Source organism: Schistocerca piceifrons, chromosome 4 (genome assembly GCF_021461385.2).
Source record: "Schistocerca piceifrons isolate TAMUIC-IGC-003096 chromosome 4, iqSchPice1.1, whole genome shotgun sequence".
NCBI lineage: Eukaryota > Metazoa > Arthropoda > Insecta > Orthoptera > Acrididae > Schistocerca > Schistocerca piceifrons.
The window spans coordinates 302,553,537-302,580,788 of record NC_060141.1 but is presented as its reverse complement, the minus strand read 5'-3'; the positions used below and the strand labels follow the sequence as shown (position 1 = coordinate 302,580,788).

General features: G+C 45.4%; 1 protein-coding gene across 1 annotated transcript in view; it reads left to right on the top strand.

Annotated features, from left to right (window-relative positions):
- LOC124794661 (UDP-glucosyltransferase 2-like) overlaps positions 1-26,953 on the top strand; it is a 142,198-nt gene extending 115,245 nt beyond the window's left edge. The window contains exon 5 of the mRNA XM_047258191.1: positions 25,897-26,953. Within this exon, the coding sequence (XP_047114147.1) occupies positions 25,897-26,212 (316 nt within the window). The 3' untranslated portion in view covers positions 26,213-26,953. The remainder of the gene's footprint in view (positions 1-25,896) is intronic.
- Positions 26,954-27,252: the final 299 nt, after the last annotated feature.

Genomic DNA, 27,252 nt, shown 5'->3' with positions numbered 1-27,252 from the left:
AGTTTTCATTGCAAACAAAAGTTCTTAATTATTGATTTCTTTATGAAGAATGTTAATCAAGATCGTAAAATTAAAAAAAAAATACAAATAAAATTTATGTCTATCGTTTAGTACTCGTTTTTATTCTTCACGTAAATGCTCATAGAAAATGCATCTTTGTTTAAAAATTTGATTCCACCACAATTCGAACACAGAGCCCCCAAGCGTCTGGAAAGCTACCACATCGCCACGCTGCTTGTCGGTGAATTTTCAAAGTCGATTTTTTCGAGTGTTTTTAAGAGTGGAATCGAACTGCTTTGGGGATATATATGAGTTCCTAACTTCACGTTCCATAAATATAAAAAATTAAAAAAAGAATTGCCCTATGGTCCCCTTGTAAGTGGAGACACCGTGAGAAAGTGATATTCATATGCAGATGCAGCTATATATTCTTCACTTCTCCATTAGTTACTAATAAGTTCAGTCCCTTAAAAGATGATACTGGTAGTTTGCAGTGCTGTAGATGCCCCCCCCCCTTCCGCCTCCCTTCCTATGTTTCGCATACGCCTTTCCCTAGCTCTAGACACCAAATACCAGATAGGTACTGATTATGAACTGATATATACAAATGTGAAAATACGCAAATACATGGTAAATAATTAGGCCTAAAGAGATACCGTCCTTACTATTCCAAAATCGCCGGCTTCCTGTGTAACGCTAAGTACGAGTACTCGAAACAGTAAGAGAGACTCAACCCACTACCCACTACCTGCTAAAGTGAAAATCAAATTTTATCTTGTCAACACATATTTTATGAACGTTAACGACACTTGTTTGTCTCTCTCTTCAGGTAGACCTTGAGCAGACTGCCGGCTCCTTGACGTTGTTTACACTTTTTTTGTTGCGTAACGTGCAATTATTTTTCAAGTCTATGCTTCAGATTTTCCAGCGATACGCTTCGTGAAGGCTTCCATCTTCTCGTCTACTCACTTAGCAATGCACTACCACCAGGATATCTCTCTCTCTCTCTCTCTCTCTCTCTCTCTCTCTCTCTCTCTCTCTCTCTCTCTCTCTCTCTCTCTCTCGCTCTCTCCCCCCCTCCTTCCCCCCCTCTCTCCCCCCTCCCCCCAACCCCTGCGGACCCAGTGGTTAGAATAGGCCCGAGGTATTCCTGCCTGTTATAAGAGGCGACTAAAAGGAGTTTCTCACATATCGCCCTTTATGTAATGGTCTCCTGTCGTGTTTGACCTCCATTTTTCCAAATTTTCCCAAAGAGCGAGCCAATTGGGGAAGAGTGCCTTACATGGTGCATCGTGTCCATCACGCGCTGAGACCTCTCGCATCCTTCGTCGACGTGGATCTGCACTTCCGCTCATTCTCTAGCAGTTAGGGGCGAGGTCACCCTCCTGGGTACGTTTTCCTCCATCCTCTGTGCAGTATCGCTTTCTGCACTGTCGACGATATTGGACTCTTTGCCCTTTTGCACCTGATACCCAGCACAGTAGCCAGTCCATTGTGGTGCGGCCACCAAGTACCGTGTTGGTTGTAGCCCCCTGACCACACAGTGATTGCTCTGCTGATGCCTGCGCCGTTAACTCTCAACGTACACCAAGGAGTAGAAGCCCATCACCCTGAGGCATTTGCACATCCGGCAATGGCCATCCTGCCAGGTGGCCTTTGCTGTGGCTGGGTGGCAGCCCGCAGGGAAGGCCCCTGGTCGGAGAGGGTGGCATCACGGCAGATGACGCGTGATGAAGTGTACCATATCACTTGCAGGTGATGAAACGCCAGCAGTCTCTAAGCGTTCCAAGTCTCAGTACAATGCAAGGAAGGATGGTTCTAAATCGTTCCCCTCCCTGGTCACACCATGGGAGCTACGCCAGGCTAAAGATGGCAGCAAACCTTATTCGCCCCGGTACCTCGTATGTACGAGAACTGATCGTGATCGGACTCCTTTGTCTCGATGAAGCCTCAGTTTTTTGTAAAGCATTTAGAGGACGAGTTTGGGGAGGTGGAGGGCTTGTCCAAAATCTGGTCAGGGTCAGTGTCAGTCTTGATAAAAACTGCATCCTCTGGCACCGTCAAGGTTATTACTCGCTTCTGACAAGCTGGGGAATGTTTCCGTTACCATTACGCTTCATAAGAGCTTAAGTATGCTCCAGGGTATTATATTCCATATGGACTTTGTTTGGCAATCTGACGACGGGCTGTGCGCCATCTGAGATCGACAAGGAGTTCATTTCGCCCTGCGCGTCCGTCGGGCACCGAGGGATAATCAGGTTGCCACTAGTGCCTTCATCGTGGCCTTCGAGGGTGACACATTACCCGAGAAGGTCAAAGTGATGGTCTACTGCTGTGATGTCAAGACTTATATCCCTCTCCCAATTCGGTGCTTTAAGTTTTGGAAGTTTGGCCACATGTCTTCCCACTGTCCTTGCAGCATCTCATGTAGAGTTTGTGGATATCCATCCCATCCCAATACTCCCTGTACCCCGCTTGCCATCTGTGTCAACTGCAGAGAGCATCATTCCCCTTGCTCACCAGACTGCAGGATTTTTACAGGGAAAAAGGAAAATCGTGGAATACAAGACCCTGGACCGACTGACCTACAATGAGGCAAAGAGGAAGTTTGAGGGCCTACATCCTGTGGCTATGACCACCTCTTATGCTGCCGCTACGAAAACAGTTGTAGCTCATCAGTTCTGCAAGTTGCAGTTGGCTCTCAGAGCTGGAAGACTACACCTACCCACTTGATGGTGGGGCACTTCCCTCCCTTTTGCTCCCGCATCACCTACCTCAGGAGCACTGTCCCCCCCAACCATCAGCCATCAGGGGCACCAGTCCCCACTTATCAGCTGGAGAAGTGTAAGTCTTCTTCGGAACTTCTCGCTAGGAAGCGGTCCCTTGTGTCACTCCCTTCCCATGTTTCTACTAGTGGGAAGTACCAAAAACAGGGCTTCGTAATCATCCTCAATCCCAGTGAATGAATCGGAGTAGCCCTCCCAGCTAGAGAAACCCAAAGATCAGCGAGAGAAATCCAGAAAGAAGACCCTCCCCAAGACCAAGGGAATTGTGGTGGCACCCACACCACCACTACCTACAAGCTCTGTGTCAGAGGATGAGGTGAAGATTGTGGTGCCCGCTGAGAACCTAGATCGCACCGGACCCTCAGACACAATGGATATAACCTGTTCAGGAAATAAGTCGGTGGCAGCAGGTGACCCTGAGGTGTAGACTGCCTCATGGAGTGTTTCATACCTTTCCAGTCTCACGATCACGTCATCCTCAAGTGGAATTTCGACGGTTTTTTCCACCGTCTGGCTGAGCTACGGCAACTGTTAAGCTTTATACCTGCTTTCTGCATTGCCGTCCAGGAAACCTGGTTCCCAACAATGTGGACCCCTGCCCTTCGTGGCTGCAGGGATATTACAAGAACTGTAGTGAATATAATAGTGTCAGATGGAGTTTGCGTTTATGCCCTGGATTCGGTATGTAGTAAACGTGTGCCCCTTCAGACTTCTCTTGAAGCTGTGGCTGTCAGGATACAGATGACACAGGAAAGAACCGCCTACAATGTATATCTCCCTCCAGATGGTGCGGTACCCTTGAATGTATTGGCTGCACTGACTGATCAACTACATAAACCTTTCCTACTTTTGGGAGATTTTAAAGCCCGTAACCCCCTGTGGGAAATTACTGTCCCATCTCGACCGCCACATTTCAGTGTGGCTCATGGTAGTTACTCGGCAATTGATTTATCAATTTGCAGCCCAGGATTTTTCCTATCTATCAACTGAAGAGCACATGACGACCTGTGTGATAGTGACCACTTCCCCATCTTCCTGTCACTCCCACGACGGCATGTCCACGGATGCTTACCCAGATGGGCTTTAAGGAAGACAGACTGGGAAGCTTTCACCTCTGCTGTCGCTGTTGAATCTTCCCCACGTGGTGCCATCGATGTTGTGATTGAGCAGGTCACTAAGATAATTTCTGCGGCGAAAATTCGATCCCTAGATCTCTCAGGTGTCCCCATCGAAAGACAGTCCATTGGTGGTCGCTGGAAGACGCTGAGGCAATGGAAGAACGTCGGTGGCACCCTTCCCTATAGCACCTAATAGGCTTTAAGAGGCTCCGTGCCCGCGTCCGCCAGCTTATAAAACGACGGTAACAGGAATGGTGGGAGAGGCATGTGTCGCCCATTGGGTGCCATATGTCACCTTCCCAAGACTGGACGAAAATCAGACGTCTTTTTGGTGCCAGACCCCAACAGGTATCCCTGACAATAACATCAATGGCGTGTTATCTAACGACGCAAACGCGATTGCCAAGCACTTTGCTGAGCACTATGCTCGCGCTTCTGAGACGGAGCACAACCCACCAGCGTTTCGCACCCTCGAACGTCGGATGGAAAGTCCTTTCGTTCACTACACGCCACAGTGAACACTATAACGCCCCATTTACAGAGTGGGAGCTGCTCAGCGGCCTTGCACATCGCCCCGACACAGCTCCTGGGCCACATGGGATCCAATCAGTTGATTAAACATCTCTCGTCTGACTACAAGCGACATCTCCTCGTCATCTTCAACCGGATCTGGTGAGATGGCGTCTTTCCATCGCAATGGCGGGAGAGCATCATCATTCCAGTGCCAAAATCCTCCTGATGTGGGTAGCTACCGGCCCATCAACCGCACCAACGTTCTCTGTAAGCTGCTGCAACGTATTGTGTGTGTGCGGTTGGGTTGGGTTCTGGAGTCACGTGGCATACAGGCTCCATGTCAAGGCGGCTTCTGCCAGGGTCACTCTATTACTGATAATCTTGTCCCCCTCTAGTGTGCCATCCGAACAGCGTTTTCCAGACGCCAACACCTGGTTGTCGTCTTTTTTGATTTACGAAAAGCTTACGACACGACCTGATATCGTATCCTTGCCACATTGTATGAGTGGAGTCTCCGGGGCCCGCTCCCGATTTCTATCCAAAATTTCCTGTTGCTCCGTACTTTCCGTGTCAAAGTTGGTGCCTCCCATAGTTCCCTCTGTTTTCAGAAGAATGGCGTTCCGCAGGGCTCCGTTTTGAGTGTATCTCCATTTTTAGTGGCCATTAACGGCCTAGCATCAGCTGTAGGGGGTCTCACAAGGTAATACCTCTCGTCAAATATCAGGGAACTTTCCGTTATAAACAATAACTTATAAACAGGAATCGTGGTTATCGTTGTGAGAAATATTTTGGTCTGCAACGATTCCAAGGAGACATCAGTTACCATTATTGTCAAGTTTCATATTGAATAGATGGCGACAACGAATAAATTTTGTAGCAATGAAAGACAGCAGTGCGGCTGTGTCTGTCTCTCTCGCTAGTGGCACGTCTGCAGTGTAGAGTAGGCAGGATGCAAGAATGGTACAGCGATGGCAGGTTTGTCATATTTATAAGTACAGCAGAATAACATGTTACACAACATAACACTTAAACGTAAAATTCCTCAACAAGACATCGTTCACCAATCACTTCACTCAAACTCCTGATGTGTACTTATGGCAATTCATACTCATTGTTTAGCTCCAAATGGACTGTGTAAACTTTTTTTTAGATTTGTGCGACAAATTGGTAAGGCACGTAATGGTAGAGTACCATAGTCTCCTTAAGACTGGAATTTTTTCTGGAAATCAATTGAAGAGTGGAAATGTAAAAAGGTTCTAAGTGCCAATTTTTTTCACGAAATGCGTCTTCAGTGTTATTGCGTTTTCGGTACTCTGTTGTTTGTTCCTGGACTTACTTAGTGTCAAATCGTGGAGAAAATGTTTCAAACATTCAGTGCTAGATAGCACTTGGTCTTCGTGGCGAGGAGTGGTCCCCAGTGGAGTTCAAAGTGCCACTCGTCGACGTCTCCTGTATTTATCCCGGGATGGTTTGAAGAGAATACAAAGTTTTGATAAGTGGGTACAGTTTTTGAGCTGCGATGGATTTTTGTAACGACAGAAAAGCGAAGAAAGGTAAGTAAGGTCTTTATTCCACAAGGTTTCCACAAAACTGTTGAGACAGCTAAAGCTTTGAATCCATTCCATGTAATGCCAATGCACGCAACTGACATCTTTGGTTTTAAAGATGCTGCTGGAACATTGTCAACGCAGGCTTGTAAGATCTCCAGATGCAGTATGATCAAAGTGTCTCACATTCATCCATCTCTCAAATAACTACATGAAAATCTGTAATAGAATAATGGAAAAATGTCAGTCGCAAGAGGAAAGAGAATGGCAGATGCGTACCATACTGCACTTAATCCGAAAGACCAACCGTATTTATCAGTTGCAAAAACGGAAGACCTGTTGTTGATTTTACTGTTTCATCCTTAATAGTACGTGTTCTGTAAACTTAGCAACAAATGAGCCCAAGACTGAAGTTCAGGAAGAAACAGAAGTCAACGCTGTGAGATTTTTCTCTGAATTTAGTGTTATCCTCCTGTAACAAAATTAAAAAATGGTTTCTGTTGATTGGTTTTACTCTTTAAAATATTATTGCCGTATTTCTGTACTCTATCACAAACAAAACGTAGCGCTTTTGTATTCATGGCACTTTAATCAAAAACTTTCTTATTGGTTCCCCAGTTAGTTTCTTGATATGGCACATAAAACATTATTAATAAATTAATTCTTGCCTCATTTTTTTTTTTTTGCTTTGATGAGCTTTCAGCATAATTCTGTAGTATCAGAATACTTTCTCAAATTTTTGGATACAAATAAGTTCTGTACCAAAATAAGATACTGTTCTTTATTCTCCTGACAGATATGAGATTCGGCACTGAAACTTCTCCATTTCAACTCTTTACTTTTTTGACTGGAAAGTTGGGACTGACTGTAATAGAACGCACCTTAAGTACCGTTTTCAGCTATAGGACTTTACCTATAGGAATTACTTTACGCCAACCTTTCGTTAATTCCACGATGACTTAGTCAGGTTCCTTATTGCGTGTATGGCGCCCTTTACTAATGTAAAGCGTTCTGTTTGTGTCTACGCCCTTGTGTATAACGGACTACTAAGGCTCCCTCAATCACAGCTTGTTTCCTATGTCACTTAACATGTAATGAAGACATTATCGACCATACTCCTGCTCACTTCGTCCATCACCCATTTCTTCCTGTGGAGTGCGTTGGTTGTCCATTCGGAGTCGACGGCCAATCCGTGATGTGCCAGATGCAATCTTTCCACTTGCTGTTACGGTTTCCGATTCCTCTCGTTCCTATTGTGGTTAGAGGGGATGCTATTGTAGGTAATGTTTCCAGACATGTTTTCTTTCCGATCAAAGAAGGTAAAATTTCTCTATAGCACTTCCGCGATGTTAGTCTGGGTACCGTTCCCGCAAATCAGTTTCCTTACTTTTCACTTTATGTTGTTTCCATATATTACACGTTCAACAATTTTTGCTAAATATTTTCCTTGACCAATGAACAGTTTCTCACCTTTCTTTGTCTATATTAGTTTCACTTCCGTGTAACATTACTGGTAAGATAGCTGACTGATACAGACGAATTTTGAAGTTAATTCTAAATGATATTTTCCTTAAAATATTGACGAAAGTGTAAACTGTTCTGCTAGTTGCTACTAGACAGGCGTCTGTTTCTGTATTCATTCTGTTTTTACTTGACACTCCAAAAGTATTCGTTTTACAAATTCAAGCTCCTTGGTCTCGCAGCAACATAATATTTATCTAGCTTCCAAAAGTTTCGCCTTTTATCGGAAAATTCAGAATTAGTACAGCGATTACGAACGGCTATAACTGTGATACACAGCGTTACGTCGACAGAAACTGATAAGAAGCGAAAGTTCAATATTTCAACTGTTGGGCAAATGCAGTGTATCGGAAGCTTGTGGTACTGAACACGAGGATCCTCCATGGCTGTAGATACATGCTGTGTTAAATTCTTCACCATATGGATCTCAGGACTTCATACCATGGATTTATTCTTAGAGATTTATGTGAAAGACCTAGTGTTTGTGTGTATATCTCCTTTGCCGAAAAAATTCCAGAACTCGAAATGCGCATTGATACTGCGCCGTGTTCTTTACTCTACATATCAAATTATTATTCGAGTAGATTAAAAAAGATACCAAGTGATGTAGCATGTAAATACTGGTAAGTTGGACGATACAATCAGATCTGAAGATCGTTCATGTCGAACAGAAAACACTCATTTAAGAATGTTGTACCAAACAGGGCGGGAGAATCAGTAATGATCAATGGCATGAGAATGGTGAAGGCAATAGAAACCACTGCATTAGACACACAAGGTGTATCCACAGAATATGGCCTGTAAATGAAAAAGTGTCATAATGGTCTCACCAGTGGCAATAGATACCGGGTTAGCCCCGTTCCAGAAAGAAACGACCAAAGAGCAGGTAATCATGAGAACGGTGGAATAGCCAATGGCAGGAAAACAATATGAGAGTCTGAAAATATTGTCAGAGGTTTGAACGTGGTAGGGAAGCTATTAAATCTGAAAAGGGAAACGCAGAGGCTCAATCCAGCTGTAATAGAGGTCAGCGAAGCAACTCGAAAGAATATACGGATTTCTGGTCGGACGAATATGGGGCAATGCAGCAGCAGCAGAAAATATCACGGAAGTAGGATTCTTTATTGAATAGTAAGGCAGGTCAGTATGTAAGTTACTGTGAAAAGTAACGCTGACAACAATAATAGTTCAGGTATACGTATAGAAGCCGCACGCAGAAGATGTAGTATATGAGGATACTGAAAGGGTAATTCAGTACGTAAAGGTAGATGAAAACAGTAAAAAAACGTAATTGGAACTCGATTGTAGGGGAAGGAATAGAAGAAAGGGTTACAGAAGAGTATAGGCTTCGTAGTAGGAATGAGAGTTGGAAGACAGAGCTACGCAATAAATTTAAACTAGTAACAGCGAATGCTTCGTCCAAGAATCACAAGAGGCAGAGGTATACTTGGAAAAAGCCAGCAGCCGTGGGGAGTTTTCAGTTGGTTTACATAATGGTCAGACAGAAATACTGGATTGCGAGGCATACCCAGGTGCAGATACAGACTAAGATCACAATTTAGTAGTGAAGAATAGTAGAATTATGTTAGAGACTTGTCCGGATGCATCAGTGTGAAGGGAAGTGGGGTGTTGAAGTACTGAGAAATGACAAGATACGTTTCAAGTTATCTAAGGATGTAGATCATGCGATGAGGAATACCACAGTAGACAATTCAGTTGAAGAAGGGGACATTTCTAAGAAGGGCAATCACAGATGGTTGGAAGAGAAACAGAGGAACAAGGAAGATGACTGCGAAGAAACCATGGGTAACAGAAGAGATACTTCAGCTGATAAGACGAAAGAAGAAAGCACACAAAAAATGTTCAGGAAAACACAAGAATCCAGCAATATAAATCACTTTGAAATGACATGAGAAGTACAGGGCAACCAAGGCGAATTGGCTGAGGGAAAATGTGAAGAGACAGAAAAAGTGATCATGTGAGGAACTAATAATATAGAAAATTAAAAAATAAACTTTCGGTGAAATTAAAAACAAGGGTGGCATGAAGAGTGCAATGGATATTCCGCTGTTATACGCAGAGAAGACAGCGGATAGGAGGAAAGAGTACAGTGATGTTCTCTATCAAGGAAATTACTTGTCTGATGACGTGATGGAAGGAGAAACTGGAGCTAATACGGAAGGCATACGGGATCCAATTTTAGAATTTAAGAGCCTTGGGAGACTTAGTCACATAAGGCAGAAGTGATGGATAACATTCCATCAAAATTCCTTATACAATGGGGAAGGGGCAACCAAACGACTGTTCATCATTGTGTGTAGAATCTGAGAATGGATAATGGAAGCGAGACTAAACAAAAATCAAGACACATAGATAGGATTTGTCGACCTGAAGAAAGCGTTAACGTAAAAATGTAAAATGGTGAAAGATTTTGTAATTCCGAAAAAGAAACGTAAGGTATAACGAAAGATGGGTAGTACACAGTATGTAATACAACCAAGAGAGAACAAAAAGACTGGAGGATCAAGAACGAAGTGCTCGGGTAAAGTTAAAGAATGGACTTAAAATTCAGGGTTAAAGGACATCAACGATAAGATTAGCTGTTGACATTGCTATCCTCAACGGAGGAGGAGAACTAGAGAATCAGTTGGACGGAATGATCAGTTCGATGAAAACCGAATATGGATTAATAAACCGAAGAAAGACTAAAGTAGTGAGAAGCAGCATGAATGTGAGTTGCGAGAAGCTCAACATCAAAACTGAGAACGAAACAGACGAAGTAAAGGAATTCTGCTACCTTGGGAGCAAAAAAACATGAAAAAGCAAGGACGATATAAGTAGAAGACTAACATAGGTGAAGAGGGCATTCCTAGCCAAGAGAAGTCTGCTAGCATAAAACTAAGTCCTTATTTGAGGAAGATATATCTGAGAATGCGCACTGGAAACAAAGAATTGCTTGGTAATCAATCATGGACTGTGGGAAAACCGGAACAGAAGGGAATCGAAGCGGTTACGCCGTTATGCTACAGAAAAAAGTTGAAAATCAAATGGACTGATAAGGAATGAGATGGTTCTTCGCAGAATCGGGGAATAAAAGAACATACAGGAAACACTGAAAAGAAGGGTCATGTTAACGGGACTTGTGTTAAGCTATCAAGAAAGAATTTCCATGGAACTGGAGTGATTGTAGAAAGTAAAACCTGTACAGGAAGACAGAGATTGGGGTACAGACAACAAATAATTGAGACATAGGTTGCAAGTGCTACTTGGAGGTGAAAATGTTGGCACAGGAAAGGAATACGTTGCGGACCGTTTCGGAACAGTCAGAGGACTGATGACCCGCTCCCAAAAGAAAAAACTCTGATTTCTATGATTTTTGAAATTTTGCGAGACTTAGGTGGTAGGAAGTAATGTGTTACGTTGCCGAACTCCTCCCCCCACGTACGGAGTTTCGGTACTAAACCTAACCATGATGTGCAGTGCCTCTTGTTGAGCGCCGACTAAACGATCCCGTAACGAAACTCGCAGCTCCTCGTTGGATCCTGTCTCTCTTATATGAATGTAGTCTGGCAGGCCGCCGAGACTGATGAGCAGTACTGAAGAATCGGTTAACAAAGTGTTTCATACGCCATTTCTGTCTCGTATGATCTAAGGTTCCTTAATGTTCTTCGTACGAGTCTCAACCTGGCATCTCCTTCTTGCAATGTTTGTTGCGTGTGACAATTCCATTTCAGGTTGCTCGGGGTGGTTATTCCTAGTATTTTACGACAGTTACTGGTTCCAGCTATTTCTCACAAACAGCGTAAATATACTGTATTGGATTTCTTCTCCTTTGTCTACATCTACATTTATACTCCGCAAGCCACCCAACGGTGTGTGGCGGAGGGCACTTTACGTGCCACTGTCATTACCTCCCTTTTCTGTTCCAGTCGCGTATGGTTCGCGGAAAGAACGACTGTCTGAAAGCCTCCGTGCGCGTTTGAATCTCTCTAATTTTATATTCGTGATCTCCTCGGGAGGTATAAGTAGGGGGAAGCAATATATTCGATACCTCATCCAGAAACGCACCCTCTCGAAACCTGGCGAGCAAGCTACACCGCAATTCAGAGCGCCTCTCTTGCAGAGTCTGCCACTTGAGTTTGCTAAACATCTCCGTAACGCTATCACGGTTACCAAATAACCCTGTGACGAAACGCGCCGCTCTTCTTTGGATCTTCTCTATCTCCTCCGTCAACCCGATCTGGTACGGATCTCTCACTGATGAGCAATACTCAAGTATAGGTCGAACGAGTGTTTTGTAAGCCACCTCCTTTGTTGATGGACTACATTTTCTAAGGACTCTCCCAATGAATCTCAACCTGGTACCCGCCTTACCAACAATTAATTTTATATGATCATTCCACTTCAAATCGTTCCGCACGCATACTCCCAGATATTTTACAGAAGTAACTGCTACCAGTGTTTGTTCCGCTATCATATAATCATATAATAAAGGATCCTTCTTTCTATGTATTCGCAATACATTACATTTGTCTATGTTAAGGGCCAGTTTCCACTCCCTGCACCGAGCGGGGTGGCGCAGTGGTTAGACACTGGACTCGCATTCGGGAGGACGACGGTTCAATCCCGCGTCCGGCCATCCTGATTAAGGTTTTCCGTGATTTCCCTAAATCACTCCAGGCAAATGCCGGGATGGTTCCTCTGAAAGGGCACGGCCGACTTCCTTCCCAATCCTTCCCTAATCCGATGAGACCGATGACCACGCTGTCTGGTCTCCTTCCCCAAACCAACCAACCAACCACTCCGTGCACCAAGTGCCTATCCGCTGCAGATCTTCCTGCATTTCCTACAATTTTCTAATGCTGCAACTTCTCTGTATACTACAGCATCATCCGCGAAAAGCCGCATGGAACTTCCGACACTGTCTACTAGGTCATTTATATGTATTGTGAAAGGCAATGGTCCCATAACACTCCCCTGCGGCACGCCAGAGGTTACTTTAACGTCTGTAGACGTCTCTCCATTGACAACAACATGCTGTGTTCTGTTTGCTAAAAACTCTTCAATCCAGCCACACAGCTGGTCTGATATTCCGTAGGCTCTTACTTTATCAGGCGACAGTGAGAAACTGTATCGAACGCCTTCCGGAAGTCAAGGAAAATAGCATCTACCTGGGAGCCTGTATCTAATATTTTCTGGGTGTCATGAACAAATAAAGCGAGTTGGGTCTCACACGATCGCTGTTTCCGGAATCCGTGTTGATTCCTACTGAGTAGATTCTGGGTTTCCTAAAACGACATGATACGCGAGCAAAAAACATGTTCTAAAATTCTACAACAGATCGGCGTCAGAGATATAGACCTATAGTTTTGCGCGTCTGCTCGACGACCCTTCTTGAAGACTGGGGCTACCTGTGCTCTTTTCCAATCATTTGGAACCTTCCGTTCCTCTAGAGACTTGCGGTACACGGCTGTTAGAAGGGGGGCAAGTTCTTTCGCGTACTCTGTGTAGAATCGAATTGGTATCCCGTCAGGTCCAGTGGACTTTCCTCTATTGTGTGATTCCAGTTGCTCTTCTATTCCTTCGACACTTATTTCGATGTCAGCCATTTTTTCGTTTGTGCGAGGATTTAGAGAAGGAACTGCAGTGCGGTCTTCCTCTATGCGTAATATGTTAAAAAATTTGTTAAAGGTCAACTGCCAGTTCCTGCCCCCTTCATCAATCCTTTGGATGTCTTCCTGCAGTTCTCCACAGCCATCTTCGGTTGCTATCTTCTTACAGACAACCGTATCATCTACAAAAACCTCATGTAGGTTTCGACGGTATCCATTATATATAAATTACATCTGTCACTTTAGTGCCGTTAAGGGCGACGTTTTGAGCTCTGTCTGCAAGAGAATCTGGAATCCAGTGACAAATCTGGTCCGACACTCGACAAACTCGTATCGTTTTCGCTAAACAGCAGTGCGAGACGGTGTCAAATGCCTTCCAGAAGTCATGTAACACGGAATCAAACCGAGCGTCGATGTCTATGGCACTCCGGATCGCAGGAACAAACCGAGCTGAGTTTAGCAAGACCTCTTCTTGTAGAATCCAAGTTTTTAGGATATTCTCGTTCTCCAGAAACATCGTATACGTGAGCATAAAACATAATCCACAATTATTCTACAACAGTTCCACGTCAATGATACACGGCTATAATTATGTGCATATGTCCTGTGATCCTTTTTGGAAATAGGAGTGACTTGCACTTTCCCAGGTGATAGGTACTCTTAGTTTCTCGACCGACTTAAGATCGGAACTTAATAGCCTGAAGCGTATTGAATGTTTCTTTCGAATTCTGTCCTTTTGTGAGGCACATATTCGGTCTCAGAACTGAATAATTGATATTAACTATTCAGATACCGTGAAGCTTGTGTCCTGTCACTCACCTTAACCAAAAATATTTTCACAACCTTCTTAACATTTCTTATTACGCGCGGAGTCACTGATACTACCACAGCCCTATGACCGCTGATACGCTCCTTAAAATTACCTGTTTCGATAAGTTCAGATACGTTTGTTGCTAGGCGGTGTAAGACGTCTCCCTAACTAAATAGTTCAAATGGCTCTGAGCACTATGGGACTTAACATCTGTGGTCATCAGTCCCCTAAATAGTTCTCCATCTGCTCGAAGTTATTTTCAGACAAGACATTGAGACCGACAAATAAATCCCTGTCTTTTGCACCAGTTCCATCGCCTGACTCTCTCATTCTACAGTTGATAAACTGAATTTTCTCCCTATTACAAAAGTGTGATAGGATACTTTTTTGCGATATTGAACAACTTCTTTCTGAAGTGCTCTGCCACTACAGCTCCTCACGCGCGCGGCTTATAAAGGCACCTGATTACCAGGTTTGACTCATCTTTGAGGCTTAGCTTCAATCAGATTACTTCACATTCGGAATTCGTAATAACACTATATCGAATTTTTTACTGCAATAAAGACGCCATCACCATTCGCGTCTACCCTATCCTCACGATAAAAATTCGAATGTATATTTAGGATTTCATTGCTGTTCCCTTCCAGTTTTCTGTTCCTGATTACTGTCTGGACATCATTACTTTTAATAATCGATGTAGCTGTGTTCCCGTTTTCGGCGGGCAATATACACTACTCGCCATTAAAATTTCTACACCAAGAAGAAATGCAGATGATAAACGGGCATTCATTGGACAAATGTATTATACTAGAACTGACATATGATTACATTTTCATGCAGTTTGGGTGGATAGATCCTGAGTAATCAGTACCCAGAACAACCTCCTCTGGCCGGAATAACGGTCTTGATACGCCTGGGCATTGAGTCAAACAGAGCTTGGATGGCGTGTACAGGTACAGCTGCCCATGCAGCTTCAACACAATACCACTGTTCATCAAGAGTAGTGACAGGCGTATTGTGACGAGCCAGTTGCTCGGCCACCATTGACCAGACCTTTTCAATTGGTAAGAGATCTGGAGAATGTGCTGGCCAGGACAGCAGTCGAACATTATCTGTATCCAGAAAGGTCCGTACAGGACCTGCAACATGCGGTTTTGCATTATCCTGCTGAAATGTAGGGTTTCGCAGGGATCGAATGAAGGGTAGAGCCACGGGTCGTAACACATCTGAAATGTAACGTCAATGCGAACAAGAGGTGACAGAGACGTGTAACCAATGGCAGCCCATACCATCACGCCGGATGATACGCAAGTATGGCGATGACGAATACACGCTTCCAATGTGCGTTCACCGCGATGTCGCTAAACACAAACACGGATGCGACCATCTGATGCTGTAAACAGAACCTGGATTCATCCGAAAAAAATGACGTTTTGCCATTCGTGCACCCAGGTTCATCGTTGAGTACACCATCGCAGGCGCTCCTGTCTGTGAAGCAGCGCCAAGGGTAACCGCAGCTATGGTCTCTGAGCTGACAGTCCATGCTGCTGCAAACGTCGTCGAACTGTTCGTGCAGATGGTTGTTGTCTTGCAAACGTCCCCATCTGTTGACTCAGGGATCGAGACGTGGCTGCACGATCCGTTACAGCCATGCGGATAAGATGCCTGTCGTCTCGACTGCTAGTGATGCGAGGCCGTATTACCCTCCTGAACCCACCGATACAATATTCAGCTAACAGTCACTGGATGTCGACCAACGCGAGTAGCAATGTCGCGATACGATAAACCGCAATCGCGATAGGCTACAATTCGATCTTTATCAAAGTCGGAAACGTGATGGTACGCATCTCTCCTCCTTACACGAGGCATCACAACATAATTTCACCAGGCAACGCCCGTCATGTGTTGTTTGTGTATAAGAAATCGGCTGGAAACGTTCCTCGTGTCAGCACGTTGTGGGTGTCGCCACCGGCGCCAACCTTGTGTGAATGCTCTGAAAAGCTAATCATTTGCATATCACAGCATCTTCTTCCTGTCGTTTAAATTTCCGTCTGTATCACGTCATCTTCGTGGTGTAGCAATTTTAATGGCCATTAGTGTATATGGGTCCCAAGGGAAGGGAAAAGAGGTTCCCTTAACTTAAAAAAAAAAAAAAAAAATGTGCGCGCACGCGCACTACCCTACTAGCCGCTTCCTGCATGCATTGCACTCCTGACATTGAGGTGAGACACTAAGACTCTCACTCAGTAGCGGAGACCGAGAGATTCGCATTCGATATCGTCACAGAATTATCTGCTCCAGTGGTTCACTCTTCTCAAAGCCAGAGGACCGCGATCGACTCTGGGTACAACGCTACAAGATAGTGAGCTGAGCTTGCACCCCGCATGTGATGCATGTTACCTTCACCAGAACAGAGGATGACCTCAGCACCAAAGTGACAGGCGTCATTCATGACAACATGAGACAATATTTGCAGCTGGTTGCAAGCAGTGCTTCAGACAGACGCTGTCAGAGTACATCATCTCCCGACAAACATGCAGAGTACACACTGGCATTCTTTTCCGATCTGCCTGCACTTTTCATTACGGGTTCCATTATTCGTCCAACGTTGGATTTCCCAATGGTTAGCATACTCGCTCTCTGCATTTGCCCAGACTGGGGGTCCACAACTCGTGGTCTAGGGGCTAGCATTGCCGCCTCTGGATCATGGGGTCCCAGGTTCGATTCCCAGCTGGGTTGGGGTTTTCTGACTGGTGACTGGGTGTTTGTGTTGTTCTCATCATTTGTGAGAGTGACTGGATTGGATTGTGAAAAGAAAAAGGACTGTGTAAAAATTGGGACTTCGTATGGGCGCTGATGAACGGGCAGTTGAGCGCCTCACAAACCGAACATGATGATCATCATCCAGATTTGGGAGGAAATGCACCCTGTCCCCAAAAAAAGAGGCATCTCATCTTGGCTCAACTGTGTTACCTACACTGGGTTGCAAATGGTTCAAATGGCTCTGAGCACTATGGGACTCAACTGCTGTGGTCATAAGTCCCCTAGAACTTAGAACTACTTAAACCGAACTAACCTAAGGACAGCACACAACACCCAGCCATCACGAGGCAGACAAAATCTCTGACCCCGCCGGGAATCGAACCCGGGAACCCGGTCGTGGGAAGCGAGAAAGCTACCGCACGACCACGAGATGCGGGCCTGGGTTGCATCTCGTACCTGTTGCTAAGGCGTAACGGAGCAGCCAGTTCCAGTTTCGCCCTCTGTCCAGACGCATGCGAACCCACCAATGTCCGCTAGTCACTTTCAGGTGGAGACAGATCAAATACTGCGTTTCGGAAGACAGTTACAATGGGGTTTCCCAAGAATTCCAGCGGGACCAAATCTGTCAAAGTTCCGCCGCTGGATCACCATTGTCGCTGCAGCTTTGAGCAGTATCCTGGAGCCGGCCGACCGATGTCAATGCTTCCAGCTGTATCTGGAGAGTGACCATTTTCTTTGTGTCCGCACACAACAAGCACATTCCCTTTCCATTTCGTACTGTGCAAAAGATCTGTACAAAACTTGATAAATACAAAGCAGTCAGGGCTAATTGAAGAAGGGAAAAAAGCAAACAGACCGAGGTAAGAGATAAAATTACAATACTGTATCGCTACTGAAGCTGGCTAGCGCACAAAGTATAAACGAGGAAAATAGAAAAGCAGCATTAAAATTTGTTCTACAGTATTCTGATTCTACATTAAGGCCAGAAAATCCGCAAGCTCTTATGTATAAACAGTTCTCACTGAAAAGCCAGTTCACACAAAGCTAATGTACGAAAAAAATACGCAAGCACTTAGAAAAAGTAATTACATTACGCAATCCAGACAAGTACGCAGATAATAGCTTCTTGATAGAAGCTCTTGAGTAAACAATAATTAGCGTCTCTGTACAAACAAAACCAACCGCTGCTGCTGCAGGCCGATATTACTTCTTATGCAGCTGGAAATCTACTTGTGGATGTTATCGGAGGACACTTCTGAAAATTCGCACACAAAGTTAAGCGGAAACAGTATACCTGCTAGCCTATTAACAGATGACACGTAGACTTTGGCAGGACAAGTTAGTAACTACAAAATTCCACTGAAGACGTCTTTTATATTAAAGGTGAAACCAGCCTGGAAAATAAATACTGTATTGCAACACGAAAAAGGCGTTTAATGTATGAAAGAAACATTTAAATATTTTCTGCGGAAATTCCCACACCAAGTACTTTAAGTGGTCAACTGTCTTGAAAGTGAATGCATCAAGTCAAGAGCGCAAACTCGTTTGATTCGCTTACACTACTATTCGTGAAAATTGGAACGCCAAGAAAAACCGAATTTCTGTGCAATTTAATTCGCAGATTAGGGAAATAACAATAAATAATTCGATTTAAGAACTGCACATGCACTTACACTGTGAGAATTCAGTGCGATTTGAAGCTGCCACGTGCTGAAAGGGCCTGTAGAAATCGCGAAATGGAATCAGAGAGGGCCTGGATACGCTGTTCGAGAACAGTGCCACGCGGTTTGTACCCCCACTGCGGGTTGCAATAGTCCCCAGGTATTCCTGCCTGTCGTAAGAGGCGACTAAAAGGAATCTAGCATGTTTCGGCTTCTATGTGATGCTCCCCTGTAGGGTTTGACCTCCATTTTTCCAAATTTTCCCGAAGAGCGTGCTAATTGGGGAAGGGCGCCTTACATGGTGCATCGTGTCCATCATGGGCCGAGACCTCTCGCATCCTTCGTCGACGTGGAATCTGCACTTCCGATCATTCTCCAGCTGTTGGGCGAAGTCACCCTCCTGGATGCGTTTTCCTCCATCCTCTGTCAGTAACGCTTTCTGCACTGTCGACGACAATGGACTTCTTAACCCGTCTGCGCCTGAGATCCAGCACGGTAGCAAGTCCATTGTGGTGGGGCCGCCATGTACCCTGTTGGTTGTAGTGCCCTGACCACACAGGTATCACTCTTCTGATGCCTGCACCATTAACTCCCCACGTATGCCAAGGAGTAGATGCCCATCACCCTGGGGCATTGGGACTCCCAGCAATGGCCATCCAATCAGGTGGCCTTCGCTGTGGCTGGGTGGCGCCTGTGGGCAGGGCCCCTGGTCGGAGTGGGTGGCATCAGGGCGGATGACACGCCATAAAGCGTGGTACGTCATCTCTTGCTGGTGGTCAAACACCAGCAGTCTCTAAGCGGTCAGGGTCTAACTTCAGTGCTAAGAAATATGACCCCTAATCGTTCCCCTCCCCCCCTGGCGACACCATAGGATGAACGCCAGGCCAAAGATGGTAGTGAAGCTTATTCACCCCGGTACCTTGTATGTACGAGAGTTGTTGGGGAATCTTTCTTCTTAATGAAACCTCTGTTTTTTGTGGAGCATTTAGCGGACAAGTTTGGGGAGGTGGAGAGCCTGTCCAAAATGAGGTCAGGGTCGGTCTTGATCAAAACAGCATCATCTGGCCAGTCACAGGCACTACTCGACTGTGACAGGCTGGGGATACTTCTGTTGCCGTCACTCCACATAAGAGCTTATATATGGTCCAGGGTATCACATTTCCCAGGGACTATCTTTTACAGTCTGATTATGAGCTGCGCGCCAATTTAGAACGACAAGGAGTTAATTTCGTCCAGCGCGTCCAGCGCAGTCCAAGGGATAATCAGGTTGCCAGCAGTGCCTCCAGCTTGGCCTTTGAGGGTTACACATTACCCGAGGTCAAGGTGATGGTTTACCACTGTGACGTAAAGCCAAATATCCCTCCTAGATGCCATGCTTTAAGTGCTGTAAGTTTGTTCACGTCTTCCTGCTATACTTTCAACATCAACTGTCAGGATTGTGGACGTCCTTCACATACCAATACTCCCTGTGCCCTGCTTCCCATTTGTGTCAACTGTGGAGAGCACCATTCGTCTTGCTCGCCAAACTGCAGGATTCTCTAGAAAGAAAGAAAATAATGGAATACAAGACCGTAGATCTACTGACCTACACTGAGGTTGAGAGAAAATATGAGAGGCTACATCCTGTGCATATGACGTCAACCTACACCACCACTATGACAACGGTTCTACCATCTTCTGTTCTGCCGCATACAGTTAGCTCTCCGAGCTGTCAGACTCAACCTGCCCCCTTGATAGTGGATGATACGGAGGGGAGTGCCGCCCCCCCCCCTTTTGGTCCTACACAACCTACTTCAGTAGCAACCCCCCCCCCTCTCCCCCAACCATTTGGGACGTCGGTCCCCACTTCTCAGCCAGTGAAGTGTAATTGGCTCCTCTGGCCAGGAAGTGATCCCTAGGGACACTCTCAACCAAGGTTCCTACCAGTGGGCTTCCTGCATTGCCCTCCAGGAAACCTGGTTCCCAGCAATGCTGACCCCTGCCCTCCACAATCATAAGAGATATTAAAAGAACTGTGGCGGGTATAATAGTGTGTCAGGTGGAGTTTGTGTCTGTCATGAACTCGGTATGCAGTAAACCTGTGCCCCTACAATCCCCTCTTGAAGCTGTGGCAGTCGGGATAAGGACAACACAGGAAATAACTGTGTGCAATGTATATCTTCCTCCAGATGGTGCAGTACCCCTGAACGTATTGGCTGCACTGTTTGATCAACTCCCTTAACCTTTCGTACGTTTGGGAGATTTTAATACCCATAACCCCTTGTGTGGTGGCTCCATGCTAACCGGGCAAGGTAGGAGATCGAAATTTTACTGTACCAACTCGATCTCTGCCTCTAAATACAGGTGTCCACACACGTTTCAGTGTGGCACATGGCACATATTCGGCCAGTGATCCCTGTTTGCAGCCCGGGCCTTCTCCCATCTATCCACTGGAGAGCACACGACGACCTGAGTGGTAGTGACCACATCCCCATCTTCCTTTTGTATGTCCATCCTTTTAGCAGGAGGTATCTGGGATGACGGCCGTTTACTATCGTGACAAATAAATAAAAACACCTACTGCCGTCCTTATGATTTTATTTTGTCGCTACCAGTTTCAACGCTTCAGTGCGTCATCTCCATGCTGTTTTTGGTGTGATACAGGTTGGAGTGCTGACACTTCATCTCCGTATCCAGTAATGCTGGCAACTGATGTTATGCATGGCGATCATAATAACGTGTATCGCATCAAAAACAGCCTGAAGATGACGCACTGAAGCGTTGAAACTGGTAGCGACAAAATAATCATAAGGAGGCTGTAGGTGGTTTTATTTATTTGTTCCCATCTTCCTGTCACTCCCCCGGCGGCATGCCCGCGGACGCGTACCCATATGGGCTTTAAACAAGGCAGACTGGGAAGCCTTCAAGTCTGCTGTCACCGCTGAATCTCCCCCATATGGTGCCATCGACGTTGTTGTTGAGCAGGTCACTATTATAATTTCTGCGACGGAAAAACGAGATCCTTCGTTCTTTAGAGTGCCCGTGGCGAAAGACAGTCCCTTGGTGGTCGCTAGAAGTCGTTGAGGCAATTGAAGTGTGTCGGTGAGCTCTACAGTGACATAAGCGGCACCCTTCCCTAGAGCACCTAGTAGCCTTTAAGCGACTCTGTGCCCACATTCGCAAGCTTATAAAACGACGGAAACGAGTATTGGGAGAGGTATGTGTCGACCACTGGGTGCCACATGTCGCGTTCCCAAGTCTCGACAAAGATCAGACGTTTCTTTTGGGTACCAGACCCCAACAGATGTCCCTGACATTAACATAAATGGCCTGTTATCTACCGATGCAAACGTGATTGCCGAGCACTTCGCTGAGCACTATGCCTGAGCCTCTGCGGCAGAGAGGCGCACCCACAAATGGCGGATGGAAAGGAAAGTCCTCTCATTCACTACACGTCACAGTGAACCCTATAACGCCCCATTTACAGAGTGGAAGCTCCTCGGCGCACTTTTACATCACCCCAACAAAGCTCCTAGGCCAGATGGGATCCACAGTCAATTAAACCTCTCTCGTCTAACTACAAGAGACATCTCATCTTAAACTGGATCTGGTGCGATGACGTCTTTCCATCGCAGTGGTGGGAGAGAACCACCATTCCGGTGCTCAAACCCGGTTAAAACCCACTTGATGTGGATAGCCACCAGCCCATTAGCTTCACCAATGTTCTTTGTAACATGCTGGAATGTATGGTGTGTCAGCAGTTGTGTTGGGTTCTGGAGTCACGATGGCCTACTGGCTCCATGTCAGGACGGCTTCTGCCAGGGTCACTCTACCACCTTTATTCTCGTGTCCCTCAAGTCTGCCATCTGAACACCTTTTCCAGACGCCAACATCTGGTTGCCATCTTTCTTGACTTACGTAAAGCATAAGACACGACCTGGCGACATCATATCCTCGCCACATTGTGTGAGTGGGGTCTCCAGGGCCCGCTCCCGATTTTTATCTAGAATTTCCTGTTGCTCCGTACTTTCCGTGTCGAAATCAGTGCCTCACACAGTTAATCCCCCACCCCCCACCCGTATTCATGAGAATGGAGTTCCGCAGGACTTCGTATTGAGTGTGTCTCTGTTTTTAGTGGCTATTAACGGTCTAGCACCAGCTGTAGGGCCGTCGATCTCACTTTCTCTGTATGCGGATGACTCTTGCATTTCATACTGCTCCTCCAGTACTGGTGTTGCTGAGTGGCGCCTGCAGGAAGCCATTCACAAGGCGCAGTCATCAGCTCTAGACCATGGCTTCCAGTTTTCAGCCGCGAAGTCGTGCGTCATGCATTTCTGTCGGTGTTGTACCGCTCATCCAGAACCAGAACTTTATCTTAATGACGATCCACTCACTGTAGCGGAGACGTATCGATTCTTAGGACTGGTTTTCGACACCTGATTGACTTGGTTACCTCACCTTCGTCAGCTTAAGCGGGAGTTCTGGCAGCACCTCAATGCTCTCCGCTGCCTGAGCAACACCAAGTTGAGTGCAGATCACTCTGCACTGCTGCAGCTCTACAGAGACCTTGTTGAATCCCACCCTGAGTATGGGAGTCTGGTTTACAGTTCGGTAGCGCCCTCGGCGTTGCGTTTACTCGACCCAGTGCACCGCTGAGTTGTGCGCCTAGTGACAGGAGCTCTTACAACAAGTCCGGTGACCAGTGTACTGGTGGAGGCTGGAGTCCCTCCATTGAAGGTTAGGCTTGCACAACTGCTTGCCAGTTACGTTGCACCATATTCGTAGTTCTCCTGCACATCCAAATTACCGTCTCGTTTTCCCAACCATGGCGGTTCATCTCCCGCATCGGCGGCCCAAGTCAGGGCTTACGATTGCGGTTCGCATTAGGTCCCTTCTGTCTGAACTGGAGTCCTTCCCATTACCACGTCTCTTTGAGGTCCATCCACGTACACCTCCATGGTGTGCACCTATGCTGCAGATGCTTCTGGACCTTTTGCATGGCCCTAAGGACTCTGTTAACCCTGTGGCACTCTCGTTTCTCAACATGTACTGGGACCATGAAGTGGATTACATCGATGTGTCAATGGCTGATGGTCACAAAGCTTTTGCGTATGTTTGTGGAAGACATATTGAACAGCACTCCTTGCCAGATGGCTGCAGTGTTTTCACTGCAGAGCTGGAGACCATATCTCGTGCTCTTTAGCACATTCACTCATGCCCTGGCGAGTTTTCTCCTGTGTACTACTCCTTGAGCAGTCTACAAGCTATGATTCCCCAACAACTCTCGTACATACAAGGTACCGGGGTGAATAAGCTTCATTATCATCTTTGGCCTGGCGTTCCTCCTATGGTGTCGCCAGGGGGGAGGGGAAAGATTTGGGGTCATATTTCTTAGCACTGAAGTTAGACCCTGACTGCTCGCCATCCTTTGATAGCAAACATCGAGGAGTCCATCTATGGCCTGGAACAGTCCGGTAGTTCAGTGGCGTTTGTGTGGACCCGAGGACACGTCGGAATCCTAGGCAAAGAACTTGCCGACAGGCAGGCAGAACAGGCTACGCGGAAACCACTTCTGGAGATGGGTATCTCCGAAACTGACCTGCGGTCTGTCTTACGCCACAGAGTATTTTGGGAGACGGAATGGCATAACAGAACGCACAACAAACTGCACGTCATTAAGGAGACTGCGAATGTGTGGAAGTCTTCAATGCTGTCCTCTCGCAGGGAATCAGTTGTCCTCAGCCAGCTCCGCATTGGCCATACATGGCACACACATGGTTACCTCCTCCGTCAGAAGGACCCATCTTGGTGTCGCTGTGGCTCCCAGATAACAGTCGTCCACCTCTTGTTGGACTGCCCTCCTTTAGCTGCTGTGCGACGGTCTTTTAACTTTACCAGCATTCTACCTTCGGTGTTGGGCTACAATGCCTCAACAGCAGCTTTAGTTAGTTTTATTCGTGATGGTGGGTTTTATCATTTGATGTAAGTTTTAGCGCATGTTCTTTGTCCCTCTGTGTCCTCCACCCTAGTGCTTTTAGGGTGGAGGTTTTAATATGTTTCAGAGTGGCTGACTTCTCCTTTTTATTCTCATGGTCAGCCAGCCATGGTAATCTGCTCTCTTGTTTTGATCTCTTCATGTTTCATGCGTCTCTCTGTGGTTTCCTTGTCCTATTTTGTCCATTTTAGTGTTTGTTGCCCTTCTGTCATTCTTGTGGTTAGTATTATAAAGCATTATAAAGGCTATCAGAGTTCAATAAGCCGTTTTTGAACTTCATTCCGTATTTCGACACTTAGATAGGTATTAATGTGATTTTTGTTATTATCGAAAGGGATCACCTGAATCATTCTGACTTTTCCGTTTTCATATTTTTCTTTCAACCTTATATTAAGGGAGTATGAATAAATTATTTTTGTAGTTTTCCTCTTATTTCGTTGGATACCCTTGGTTTAATCAGAGGAGGATGAAATATGAGACTGACACACAAAAGTGGCAGCCAAGTTCATATTAATAACATAACGACGTAGTTTACATATACTCTTGAAATATCTTTATTATTCAGTACCAACTTTACAACAAATATTCTGTTACCTAATCATTCAATAAGATGTCATGCTGTCATCGTTTAATGTGTAGTGTGTGGAGGAAATGATTATCTGAGGCTTAACTAAAATACTGATAATTTAAATTTACTATATCTTTTAAACAAAGTTACAGAGTTGATGTTTACAACGTCTGTTATTTTAATGATGTTCTTCTACATGAAATGTCGATCGTTAAGATCGACCGAAGCGCTCAGATTTTATCATTCAGGTTTTTGTTACGAAACTTGTTAATTTCACTTAACAGTAAATCCTAAACAATTATAGATATGATCAATATTAAAGTTTTATTGGCATCACCATGAAAATTTATGAAGGATGGTAGATTAAAATTACTGTGGCTTCATTCCCTGCATTACTACAGAATGAAATAGTTTCCATAAATGTTTACCTTTATAGCCGATCTTAGGTCCGCCATATTTAAAACTCTACGTCCTCTCCGCCACAAACGGCTTCTACTGGGTTTTCCTATGACGTAGGTTCTCGTCTGTCTCACTCGCACACTACAGCGCTTAGGCCTCAATAGATAATAGACGCCTGTGAATTTCCCCATCTCGTGGTGAATCTGCGCCCTTTGTGGCACGTGGTCCTGGACGACAGGGTTCGTTTCACAATTCCTGTAGGCTAACTCGTTCGACTATATATTTAAATGAGAGCGCAATGCTCGTTAACTCACAGCGTACAGAATTCTCGTTCTGCACCTCGGATGCTGTCTCCTTCGATATGTTTTATACTATAAGGAGGGCACTGCTGGGCTTACATGCACTCCATCTCTCTGCAAACTTAACCACTCATTATCATTCCATTGATGTACACATCCTCCGATTTTGGAGTGATTCAGATCTTTCTTAATGGATGTTGCAATTTTCACAAACAGTAGTGTACTTTCGACAAGATATTCTGTCTTTTTATTAATACCTAACCCTGTACACCCGGCCATTTTGATATAGTAATAATTCAAAGTACACTGTTATGATAACCACAGGTACAGGAAGAGAGCCATGATGCTGTCAGAGGCGTACAAGGACAGGCCCATGAGTCCTCGGGAAGCCGCCGTCTACTGGTCGGAATACGTCATCAGGCACAAGGGAGCCAGGCACCTGCGCTCTGCCGCCGTCGATCTGGAGTGGTACCAACTGCTGCTGCTGGACGTCATTGCGTTCATCGTCCTCGGCTGCATTGTAGTCGCCGGTATAGGCCTGTTGCTCCTGATAGCTTTCTTAAGGTGCATAGGCGTGATCAAAGGCTCAGCAAAAGCTAAAGAAGTGCAGGCTAAAAGCAAGAAGAGCAAGCAACAGTAGTCTGTATCCATCCACTCACTTTAAACAGGCTGGGTCCGTCGAATTCACTTCCGTGACAGTTGGGTGAGGACGTGTAACTCGGCGTGTGACTCCAGTACTTTGGCTACGAGCATAAAAATATTGCTTGCAGGCAGGTGTTCAGCGGCACGACGACTCACGAGCAATAGGGGTGTATGAAGTTAGCGACAAATGTTAATTTCGTGTGGATCTCAGTGAAGCCAAGAGTGAGTCAGTGAGAACGCAGCATTGGCACGTAATAGATCTAAATTTCTTTTTCCGTTATCTTCAGCTGTAACTCAGTGAAAGTCATGATTCTGTGATGAAATCGGCATTCAATAACTTGTAGAGGTACCATTAAATGACAAAGATGATCACATGTTCGAAACAGAAATTACTCGGTTCATTTGTAAAGGAGTTAGGGTACTGATTTCACCTGCACAAAGGAACAAATACAACTGAAATGAGAAACCAAAATAATTCAAAGTTTGCATTGGTGTCTCACCTTACGACATATGGTTAATATCGATATCAGACACGGGATGCAAATATGCCGTCGCTAACTACATCGTCGTCTGTTTATCAGGAATATTTATAATTTTGTATCTCCCAAGAAGATTATACCAATCGTCTATGATAACCTGGAACCAGGATAACTCAGTAAAGTGTCTTTCATTGTGTGTAAATATGGCCCCAAGCAAGGGGTAATTTTGTTCTATAGAGTAACAAAGGTGGTAGTATGTAGTCCGTCCGTTGTCATTTCTTTCGCTGCAGTATCAGTATCTGCCTAGACAAGGTTGTCAAAAGCCTGAAAAGTTTGTAAGGCTGTTGCAGGTGCTGAAAAATAATTAAGAAAATTCGGTACTTTGCGCAGCTTCTAACTTAATTAGCTTTGAAGTTAACCAATTAGGCTGTTGTGGATGCATATTCAAACGACCTGCCAGAGATGGTGTCGCCGAAAGTGTTTCTCGTACGGTTTCCTAAAACCGAACAAGAGAGCGATACAAAAATTGGATCGGATGTGTGCCAAAGGCTGAGCAGTC